The following is a 12,195-nucleotide window of genomic DNA, read 5'->3' as shown; positions in this document are numbered from 1 at the left end:
AAGTCAATGGGGGACGGATCCGTTTGAAGATTGAGCCATATGGTGTCATCTTCAAACGGATCCGTCCCCATTGACTTACATTGTAAGTCTGGACGGATCCGCACGCCTCCGCACGGCCAGGCGGACACCCGAACGCTGCAAGCAGCGTTCAAGTGTCCGCCTGCTGAGCGGAGCGGAGGCTGAATGCTGCCAGACTGATGCATTCTGAGCGGATCTGCGTCCACTCAGAATGCATTGGGGCTGGACGGATCCGTTCGGGTCCGCTCGTGAGCCCCTTCAAACGGAACTCACAAGCGGACAGCCGAACGCTAGTGTGAAAGTAGCCTTAGCTGTGCTATAGCTCTACAGGCGAATCAATAGGTCACAATGAAAAATAATCAGTACAGTCAAAAAAGGGGAGTAGTTGTTAGTAATGAGCAATCACCTACCAGATTACCTTTTTTTTTTTTTTTGCAATGCGACTAAGATCAGAAAGTAAGAAAACTACGGACCTACGTAGAAACATCCTAACGCCAGGTACGTGCTCCAGCTCCACAATGAACACACACTCCTGCCTCCACTAAGAGCATGTTTCTTTTTATTACTGAAATTCAACATGTCCGATCCCTCTTTCCCCTGACATTTTCCACAGGATAGAGCTTAGGGCTGCCCCTTTTTCCTGCACTACTTATAGATAAGGTCCACGGTGATATACATGTGTGAATACTAGCTAACACATGCCATGGTTCCCTCCCAAAGGCAGGCGTGGAATAGCACAAAGCACAACTAACCAAACACAATCATATGTAACACAAAAAGCGTCATAAATACTGTATGTAGAGAACCTGTGCCATTAAAAAGCTTGGACTGTCGCAATGCCCCAGTGGGTGGCACACACAGCACATTCTTATGAATCATCTGGGCATCATCACATGCCGGAAGCCGCTGTCTAGCTGTAGGCCACAAGTAGGGAACTGAGCCAAAAAAACAAGAAATGTGCCCAAGTTATTAACCAGAATCCGGTACTCACCCTCTCTGAAATAGGTCTACGTTGTAAAACTTCTGGAGCTCCACTGAAAACTCCACAGTCGCCTGCACGTCACTCATTTTGATCCCAGATGAAGATTCGCTGTTCACTAAACAGAGGGGAAGCGAGACATCAGGGAATCAAGACTTGACTTACTATAAAATCTATCGAAATAGCAGATAAAACAAAGTTATGGCACACCGTTCGGACATGTGGTGACCTGCCCTGAGAACCAGAACACAATCTCGTACCACAAAGCGCTGTGCACTTGATGCAGACCCAGAGCATCCATGTGTATTAAACAGAAAGGGCCCCTTTGCTCCAAGGGCCCGACATTCAGAAGGAGTTGGCATATCCTAGCAATGTGCGACATGTAAATATAGTCAAAATACCCCTTTAATACTAATATACTACTAAATTATGTTCTATCAATAATCACCCCCCGCCAATCAGCTGTTTGAGGAGGCTGAGGCGCTAATCGCTCACGCTGCAGCTTCTTCAATGCGACAGGTTAGTACGGAGTTGTCTCGTTCACTTGAATGGGACAAATCTGTAATTACCCTGTGCTGCCACCACTACGTAGACAGCATGCAGGTAAATACTGAAGAGACTGTACAGCGGGGGCCACAGCCCTTCGGTGGAAGTGTTGAGTGTCGGACCAATGGTCATCAATATTGTGAAGCTGGAATACCCTTTAAATCTTGTCTGAAATCATACCATAGCCCTTTTCCCCAGGCGGTTTCAGACAGCTTCCCCAGTAGAAATGTTTGCACTGCTAGCTTACGTGTGCAACAAGGATGTGACTGCGAGGTATGGAAAACTGCTAGACATGCAGGAAGCAGAATGGCCTGCATACCATTCCCTATAGCCTCTAAAACAGATGGTGACAACTTCCCACTCTACGTTACAGTAGGAATAGCCACACTGAAGGACAAACAGCTGAAATTATAATCCAAAATCTCCATAACTGAACAAAACTACAAAAAAAAAGCCCTCTTTAAGAGGTTGTCCAGTATGTTGATACTGATAGTCTATCCTCAGGATAGGACACCATATCAAAAAGACTGGGCTCCGACACACTGCACCCCTGTCAACCAGCTGTTACCTTGTAACTCCAGCGCCAAAACGACACAGCCCCTTCCCTTATGTGGAAACTGAAGTGAGTGATGACAAGCCCAACCACTGCATAAAAGATAGAGTTGTGTAGTTCTGGCGCTGATCGGTGGAGGTCCAGGACGTGGCACCCCTGACAATCTGACACTAGTGGACTAGGTCATCAATATGTAAATCCTGGACAACTTCTTTAATATCATCCTCTTCTTTATCAATCAAAACTGTGAGACATAACTAAATACACTACTCTTTTACAGATGTGCCAGGAGATGCTCCTCCACCACCTGGCTGTATGGTAAATGCTCGTATGGGCATCTTTCCTTCATGCTTACACATCTACCAGGAAGACTAGGTTAAGGGTCCATTCACACGCCCGTGTGTGTTTTGCGGATCCGCAAAACAGGGACATCAGCGATGTGCGTTCCACATTTTGCCGGCACTTGAAAGAAAATGCTTATTCTTGTCCGCATTTGCCGACAAGAATAGGACATGTTCTATTTTTTGGGGGAACGGAATTGCAGACCTGGAAGTGCGGATATCCCATAGAAAGGAACGGGTCCACAATTCCATTCCGCAGAAAAAGAAAAAAAACATACTTGCCTCATCCATTTGCTTGCGACGGGCTGGCCACCGTAATTTTGATTAAAGATCTTGCATCAAGGACCGTGTGAGATTTTGCACTGGATCTTCAATCAAAATGGCGGCTGTGGGTTCTTCACTAGCAAATGGATGAGGCAAGTATGATTTAATTTATCTTTTTTTATTTTACATGCTGTTATTACTGTCGCTCATCTCTAATGATTTCCTTTTGCAGTTCTGACCAGAAAGGGAGGTTTGCCAAAAAATAGCCAACATGTGGCCAAACACTTTAAGATTCCTATCTATTTCAAATCAAGAGCTCAACAAGGGCAAAGAAAAGCTATGAAAATAACAGGACATGCAGCTTTCACACTCGCGTTTTGGGCGGATCCGTCATGGATCTGCAAAAACGAATCCGTTACAATAATACAACTGCATGCATCCGTCATGAATGGATCAGTTTGTATTATCTGTAACATAGCCAAGACAGATCCGTCATGAACACCATTTAAAGTCAATGGAGGACGGATCCGTTTTCTATTGTGCCAGATTGTGTCATAGAAAACTGATCCGTCCCCATTGACTTACATTGTGTGCCAGGATGGATCCGTTTGGCTCAGTTTCATCAGACGGACATCAGAACGCTGCTGCAGGCAGCGTTTTGGTGTCCGCCTCCAGAGCGGAATGGAGACTGATCGGAAGCAAACTGATGCATTCTGAGTGGATTCTTTTCCATTCAGAATGCATTAGGACAAAACTGATCAGTTTTGGACCGCTTGTGAGAGCCCTGAACGGATCTCAGAAACGGAAAGCCAAAACGCCAGTGTGAAAGTAGCCTAAAATGAGACACATTTCCATAAAATAACTGCAAAAAACATGTAAAGCCATACGTTTTAATGAGGTGTTCCAATACTTTTTGCCATCGGGAAACGAGGATATGAGAATAGATATTTCCTATAATGTCCAGCAGTAAACAAAGTATAGTAAAATTCTTTACATGGTTATTTATCATTTTTAATCTATGGCCTGCTAAATGCATTTTCTCACATCTGATGCTCTAACATTGGACAACTACTAATAAATGGATATGGTTAGCTAGTTTGTGTCATTGCACAATGTCACGGTGGCCTAACGTGTTATGTATATATAAAGAAGTGCATTATTAAGCAGGCCTTACCTCTGACGAAGGAGTTTCCATTGCAGCTCATTTCCAATTATCCATGCTTGCCGCCATAAGCACATTGTCTGCACCTCCGAAAGAAAAACAGGAATTCCTTACTATTAATATTTCATTCCCTCGGTGTTCTCGTCAGGACGCACACACACTAATCAATGAAGACTAAAAGCTTCAGCTTCCTGCCTTCTCACCCAGTCACTCAGACTTCTCTAAGCAATCTGCATTAGGGGATGTCTTTAGAATGTGTCCCAAATGACCAAAAACAGCCTAATCCACAAGGTTCATGGCCAATAATACGGTTTGAGAAAATGGCCAGAAGGCAGGACTATAGGGGAGATGTATGGAGACTGCTGTTTGTAACACGCCTGTTAGATGACCATAACGAGGATGTGATCATACATCCACTTGTGGGATTATTAACTCAATCTCAGCCTATGCAGCCATTTATTTTATATATATATATATATATATATATATATATATATATATATATTAATAACAGCCATCTCCTTTATTCCTTTCTCATTGGTAACATTTCTATTTCCAAGGTTATTACACATCATATTTCATCGTACATTTTTTAAGTGAGAGTTAGGGCTCATTCACACAACTGTATCCGTTTTTGTGGATCCGCAAAACACGCATACTGGCCATGTGCCTTCCGCCTTTTGTGGAACAGAACATCCTCCTCCATGATAGAAATACCTATTGTTGTCCGCAAATATGCAAGAATAGGACATGTTCTATGTTTTTTGCAGGACCACGGAACGGACATACGGATACGGGCAGCACACGGTGTGCTGTCCACATCCTTTGCAGCCACATTGAAATTAATGGGTCTGCATATGATCTGCAAAATTGCTTAACGGATGCAAACAGAAATATTCAGTTGTGTAAATAGGCCCTCAAGAAGTAGAAGTAAGCTTCTGATGTTACAAGCAAGTCGAGTCACATTATTATGACCACCAGCTAATATCCAGAGTATCAACCATGTGCAGTACGGACAGCAGCTAGATGGGCTGGGAGTGACTCAATAAGGTCCAGGTAGGTTGTCACAGGTATCTGGAGCCAGGCTGACTGCAGTGCATCCCACAGCTGCTGGAATCCATAGAGTGAACATGACAATCAAGGTGGTCCCACAGATTCTCAATTGGGTTCAAGTCTGGGAAATTAGGGGGCCAGGGTAGTACTTGAAGTTTTGGCAATGCTTTTCCAACCAATGTCAGATATTTCTAGCTGTGTGACATGTCGCATCGTCTTACTGGAAGATCCCATCTGCCCCAGGGTAGACGATCAGCATATATGGGTGTACGTGATCTGCAGGGACGGAATCATACCCAAACTGGTTAAGAGTGCCTTCCACAAGGATGAGTGAGCGCAGAGAACAAAAAATATTGCCCAGACCATTACACAGGTTGTGTTCATCCTGCAATGGTTGCAGGGTGTTTGTTCTCTGATGGTTCTCACCATACGCCAATGTCTGTCCGGTCAACGTGACTCAGCAGAGGAAGATACTGCCACCAAAATGGATGCATTTTCTGCCGATGCAACTTTATTAGCAGAGGTGCAGTGACCATTTGTCTACTTCAGAGCCTCATATGCAGTAGGGTTCACTGAACTGTTGTTTTAGGCCGAATGCACATGAAATCTCCCATACACAGGAGTCTGATCTGAGCTCTGATGGGTTCTGGCATGGAAGTCTGATGGGGGTCTGGCATGGAAGTCTGATGGGGGTCTGGCATGGGGGTCTGGCATGGAAGTCTGATGGGGGTCTGGCATGGAAGTCTGATGGGGGTCTGGCATGGAAGTCTGATCTAATGGTCTGATGGGGGTTTGGCATGCAGGTTTGATGGGGGTCTGAAGCGAGTCTGAGCTGAGTTCCTGATAGGGGGGTCTGATCAGAGGATCTGATCTGAGGTCTGATGAATTTTTTTTTCTTCTTATTTTCCTCTAAAACCTGGGGTGCATTTTATCATCAGGTGCGTCTTATAAAGCGAAGAATATGGTAATTACCCCAGATGAACAGTACAACTATATAGAAAATCAGAATCTCACATGCATAGGATGCTTCAATTGCAGCTATAGTTTTGACCTATTGACTAAATAGAAGAAAAAAAGAACATCAACACGCATTCATGTAATGTACTTGCAAAACAATGTAGCAGCGGAGTAGGTTGTAAATACGTACATTATTCCAACTTACATAAAGCTGTTTGGCACATTAGACTTTATCAGATCAAGATATGGAAATCATGGCTCTATGGAGATTAGGCTTAGGAGGGCCCATTTCTCTGTGCACAGCAAGATTAGGATGGGGAAGCCCAAAAGAAGCAACATCCTCTACACTCAAGGAATTTGGAATCACTTCCCCAAACAGATGTGACCCATATGTTCACCTTTACCACATGTCTACACAACATGGCAATTGTGTGGATGAGTTTTGGCATGGATCATGTGGATTTTATGTTTTTGCCTCATCACCCTGACCTTCTGGCATACCTAATTCCTTGTGTTACCATTTCTTTCTAGTTCTATTACTGTAGGCTGCACATAAGAAGCAAACTCCATTAACCCTTTTGCCCCAAGGGTGTTTGGACATTTTGCACCTCTGGTAGCCAGGATCATTTTTGCGGTTTTGACAAGTACAAATAAAACCATGTTGTAATGTGTAAACAGGAAGTTGGTCTCTCCTTCTGGCTGACTTCCTGTGAACTTAAAGACATTGCCAATCAAATCTCTCCTGGCAGCAATCAGGCCCTCTGTAAATGCCTGTATTGTATTGAAGATCTAATGTCTTCCCTATCTAATAGGCCAGGAGTGTAGATATACAGTAGGCGAGTGTATACTGTGATTAGCTGCAGTTATATAACCTTACACTGCCTGTACTATCTGTGTGTGCTGACTCTCCAGCGTAGTTCTATTGGATGTAGTACTACACTGGTCTCTCTGCCTTCTGCATGTAAGAGCTGACAACAGAGAGAGGTGACAGGGGAGAAGGGAGACAGGCTCACGCTATATCAGACAGGAATACATGGAGACCATGCAGTGTGAGGGGACAGCAGCTGTGTCACTAATCTGCCATGGTTGCCCTCAGAGGACACAGAGCAATGCAGTGTGGGGAGACTCTGCCTCTCTTTCTCTTGAAAGCCAGGCATGAAATATACGATTCATTAGGGAAACCATATATGAAGGGAAGACGGTATCAAGATAACCCACAAATTACACATCAAATCAAACAGGTATAAACAAGAGCCTGTATCTTATTCCTTAGGACCTTTTGCACATGTTGAGGAATACATGCGGTTTTTGTGGTCGGTCATGTACACTTTGCTGATTTTTTTCTGTGTGGAAATGGACCTGCCGTGGGGATTTCAAAATCTGCAGCATGTCAATTATGTGGTTTTAGATGAATAATTCACCTTTATCCAATAAAGGGCAAGATCTATGGCAAAACTGCATCTAATCAAATCTAATATGCTGCAGAAACGCACATAAATACACGGATCTATGCGATTCTTATGTGCCTTTACCCGCACTTGTGTGCAGGCGGCCTAATAATGGCCCATGCTGCACTATTTAAGGAAAGAAAATACAAAAAACTGGAGTGCTTCTTTAACAGCAAGTTCCAGAAATGTGCTAGTCTATTCTCCTGCTATTCTGCAGATGATTCACTGATTTGTATGGGAGAGGTAACCATGGAGGGATGATGGGATATGTTGGATCCAGCTTTATAATAAAGTACCACCTTTTTATTGTAATTCTGAGATGCGAGTTAGCCATTGTATGGTTATGATTAAAGAGGACCTGTCACCCAAAAATGCAATGCAATCTGAAAGCTGAGCGGATTCATGTACATATTCGTGGGAAAAGATTCAGTAAAACCTGTAATTTATACATTTCTATCTCCGCTTTTTCTACCCTTTGTGAACAGCATCGGTACAGGAGGGAGGGGCTATCAGTGACTGATGGCATTGTGTGTATAAGAGTGCATACAGAGATAGCGGTCAGTCACTGGTAACACCTTCCTCCTGTACAGATAGCACTTCATAGGGCTGCAGAGGAAAATGTAAAAATTACAAGTTATACTGAATCGTTTCACACGAAAATATATATCAATCTGGTCAGCTTCGCCTGCTCTATAACACTGTGCGTCCAGATTGCAGTGCATTTTTTGGCGACGGGGTCTTTTTAAGCCTATATGCTCCAGTGGCCTGTGTGAAAACTGAAGGATTTCAAGATTATTTTTTATATAGTGACATTTCACCAGAAACGTAAAAAAAATGCTTAATAAAACATGATTTAAACAATGGTCATTTTTGACAAAACATTTCCTTTAAATATTCAGCTCTGACGCGTTTCTACTCATGTTCCAATATAAAGAATTCTGTGGGAGGAGATTATATCTGCACGAAGGGTTGTATGGTCATCATATTGGTGCAGAAGGTGGAGTTCAGAATGTGTTGTGTGGTCATTATACTGGTGTACAAGGTGGAGTATAGAATGTGCTGAGTGGTCATCATATTGGTGCAGAAGGTGGAGTTCAGAATGTGTTGTGTGGTCATTATACTGGTGTACAAGGTGGAGTATAGAATGTGCTGTGTGGTCATCATACTGGTGTAAAAGGAGGAGTACAGAATGTGCTGTGTGGTCATCATACTGGTGTAAAAGGAGGAATATAGAATGTGCTGTGTGGTCATCTACTGGTGTACAAGGTGGAGTACAGAATGTGCTGTGTGGTCATCATACTGGTGAAAAAGGAGGAATATAGAATGTGCTGTGTGGTCATCTACTGGTGTACAAGGTGGAGTACAGAATGTGCTGTGTGGTCATCATACTGGTGAAAAAGGAGGAATATAGAATGTGCTGTGTGGTCATCTACTGGTGTACAAGGTGGAGTACAGAATGTGCTGTGTGGTCATCATACTGGTGAAAAAGGAGGAATATAGAATGTGCTGTGTGGTCATCTACAAGGTGGAGTACAGAATGTGCTGTGTGGTCATCTACTGGTGTACAAGGTGGAGTACAGAATGTGCTGTGTGGTCATCATACTGGTGTAAAAGGAGGAGTACAGAATGTGCTGAGTGGTCATCTACTGGTGTACAAGGTGGAGTACAGAACTTGCTATGTGGTCATCATACTGGTGAAAAAGGAGGAATATAGAATGTGCTGTGTGGTCATCTACAAGGTGGAGTACAGAATGTGCTGAGTGGTCATCTACTGGTGTACAAGGTGGAGTACAGAATGTGCTGAGTGGTCATCTACTGGTGTACAAGGTGGAGTACAGAATGTGCTGAGTGGTCATCATACTAGTGTATAAGGAGGAGTACAGAATGTGCTGTGTGGTCATCTACTGGTGTACAAGGTGGAGTACAGAATGTGCTGTGTGGTCATCATACTGGTGAAAAAGGAGGAATATAGAATGTGCTGTGTGGTCATCTACAAGGTGGAGTACAGAATGTGCTGTGTGGTCATCTACTGGTGTACAAGGTGGAGTACAGAATGTGCTGTGTGGTCATCATACTGGTGTAAAAGGAGGAGTACAGAATGTGCTGAGTGGTCATCTACTGGTGTACAAGGTGGAGTATAGAATGTGCTGTGTGGTCATCATACTGGTGTAAAAGGAGGAGTACAGAATGTGCTGTGTGGTCATCATACTGGTGTAAAAGGAGGAATATAGAATGTGCTGTGTGGTCATCTACTGGTGTACAAGGTGGAGTACAGAATGTGCTGTGTGGTCATCATACTGGTGAAAAAGGAGGAATATAGAATGTGCTGTGTGGTCATCTACAAGGTGGAGTACAGAATGTGCTGTGTGGTCATCTACTGGTGTACAAGGTGGAGTACAGAATGTGCTGTGTGGTCATCATACTGGTGTAAAAGGAGGAGTACAGAATGTGCTGAGTGGTCATCTACTGGTGTACAAGGTGGAGTACAGAACTTGCTATGTGGTCATCATACTGGTGAAAAAGGAGGAATATAGAATGTGCTGTGTGGTCATCTACAAGGTGGAGTACAGAATGTGCTGAGTGGTCATCTACTGGTGTACAAGGTGGAGTACAGAATGTGCTGAGTGGTCATCTACTGGTGTACAAGGTGGAGTACAGAATGTGCTGAGTGGTCATCATACTAGTGTATAAGGAGGAGTACAGAATGTGCTGTGTGGTCATCTACTGGTGTACAAGGTGGAGTACAGAATGTGCTGAGTGGTCATCATACTGGTGTACAAGGTGGAGTACAGAATGTGCTGAGTGGTCATCTACTGGTGTACAAGGTGGAGTACAGAATGTGCTGAGTGGTCATCTACTGGTGTACAAGGTGGAGTACAGAATGTGCTGAGTGGTCATCATACTGGTGTACAAGGTGGACTACAGAATGTGCTGAGTGGTCATCATACTAGTGTATAAGGAGGAGTACAGAATGTGCTGAGTGGTCATCTACTGGTGTACAAGGTGGAGTACAGAATGTGCTGAGTGGTCATCATACTAGTGTATAAGGAGGAGTACAGAATGTGCTGAGTGGTCATCATACTGGTGTACAAGGTGGAGTACAGAATGTGCTGAGTGGTCATCTACTGGTGTACAAGGTGGAGTACAGAATGTGCTGAGTGGTCATAATACTGGTGAAGACAGCAGAGGTCAGAATCTCAGCAGCCATGTATGACTACTGAGCAGTCTGGACAGGGACTGTTTTACAGTAAGTGAAATAGACAAATGGTAAAGTGACCTGGGCGTCTCCTAACAGTAGCTACAAACACACGCCTGCTTCACTGAAAATACAACTGGAGCACTTCAGCCTGGAATATGTGACAAAAGTAGGAACGCACAAGCTCCTCTGATGACGCCAGGCGTGCTCAATTTGCCAACACAATTATTATAATCTATGCAGCTGTCAAGCCAAAGCGGCCTGAAACAAGCCTAGAAACGTGAACTGCGCCATAGACAATACAAGTGTAGTTTGACTGGAAACTAAGGTAATTCCAGTGCATTGCAGATAATCTGAAAACACTTGTGTCTGGTTTACACGTTGTGTTTTTACAGCCATTAATGCTATTTTGCAATGTAGTAATTGACTGTGCAGTTTTTACAGATGAAGTACACTGATTTAAAATGCTTCACCTGTAAAATCTGCAAGCGCAGCAAAAATGCATGCAGTATTTACTGAACATATAGCATGGACGGGGGCGGCATGGAGAGCGCAGGGGATTCAGGGCAGAGCGCAGGGGATTCAGGGGAGAGGGCAGGGGATTCAGGGGAGAGGGCAGGGGGCAGGGGATTCAGGGCAGAGCGCAGGGGATTCAGGGCAGAGCGCAGGGGATTCAGGGCAGAGGGCAGGGGATTCAGGGCAGAGCGCAGGGGATTCGGGGAGAGGGCAGGGGATTCAGGGGAGAGGGCAGGGGATTCAGGGGAGAGGGCAGGGGATTCAGGGGAGAGCGCAGGGGATTCAGGGGAGAGCGCAGGGGATTCAGGGGAGAGCGCAGGGGATTCAGGGGAGAGGGCAGGGGATTCAGGGGAGAGGGCAGGGGATTCAGGGGAGAGGGCAGGGGATTCAGGGGAGAGGGCAGGGGATTCAGGGGAGAGGGCAGGGGATTCAGGGGAGAGGGCAGGGGATTCAGGGGAGAGGGCAGGGGATTCGGGGAGAGGGCAGGGGCGGCACGGAGAGGGCAGGGGCGGCACAGAGAGCACAGGGGCGGCACAGAGAGCACAGGGGCGGCACAGAGAGCACAGGGGCGGCACGGTAATTATAGGTGAACCACATGTGACTCCTGCAACGCATCATGTGCAGCCAGCTCTACCATTCTGGTATAGAATAGGGTCTTTTGCTGGATCATCTGTTGCAGACAATACAGATAAAGACTAAGGATGTAAACAAATGATGTGTTGGATTACTGTTCCTGGGTTTTAGGGCCTCCGGTCGCCCATGCCATCTTCATTAGGTGTCATGACCTACTTAATTTGGGCTGGTGGGTCGGAGCCTGGGAGAAGTAACTTAAATAACAGATTAGCATATGTGTTGTCTTTTTGATGGTTTGGAACAAATTATTGGAAAAATTGAATTAAAACTTAAAAGGGTTTTCCTTGACTTAAATTCAGCTGACCTATCCTCTGGCTAGGTCATCAGTATCTGATCGGTGGGGGTCCAACACCCGAGACCCCTGCTGATCAGCAGTGTGAGAAGGCACCGGTGATCCTGTGTGTGCTGCGGCCTTCTCACAGCTTACCATCCACAGCGCTGTACATTGTACAGTGGCAGTGCTTGATATTGCAGCTCAGCACTATTCACTTCAATGGGGATGAGCTGTGTCTAGGCCACATGACCGATG

General features: G+C 44.9%; 1 protein-coding gene across 1 annotated transcript in view; it reads right to left on the bottom strand.

Moving 5' to 3' along the window:
* FAM135A (family with sequence similarity 135 member A) overlaps positions 1 to 12,195 on the bottom strand; it is a 96,581-nt gene that overhangs the window by 59,966 nt on the left and 24,420 nt on the right. The window contains 2 exon segments of the mRNA XM_044291519.1: positions 1,010 to 1,115; positions 3,876 to 3,949. Coding sequence (XP_044147454.1) covers positions 1,010 to 1,115; positions 3,876 to 3,906 — 137 coding nt within the window. The 5' untranslated portion in view covers positions 3,907 to 3,949.

Source organism: Bufo gargarizans, chromosome 4, assembly GCF_014858855.1.
Source record: "Bufo gargarizans isolate SCDJY-AF-19 chromosome 4, ASM1485885v1, whole genome shotgun sequence".
NCBI lineage: Eukaryota > Metazoa > Chordata > Amphibia > Anura > Bufonidae > Bufo > Bufo gargarizans.
The sequence above is the reverse complement of the archived record's forward strand: the minus strand, read 5'-3'. Positions and strand labels throughout refer to the sequence as shown.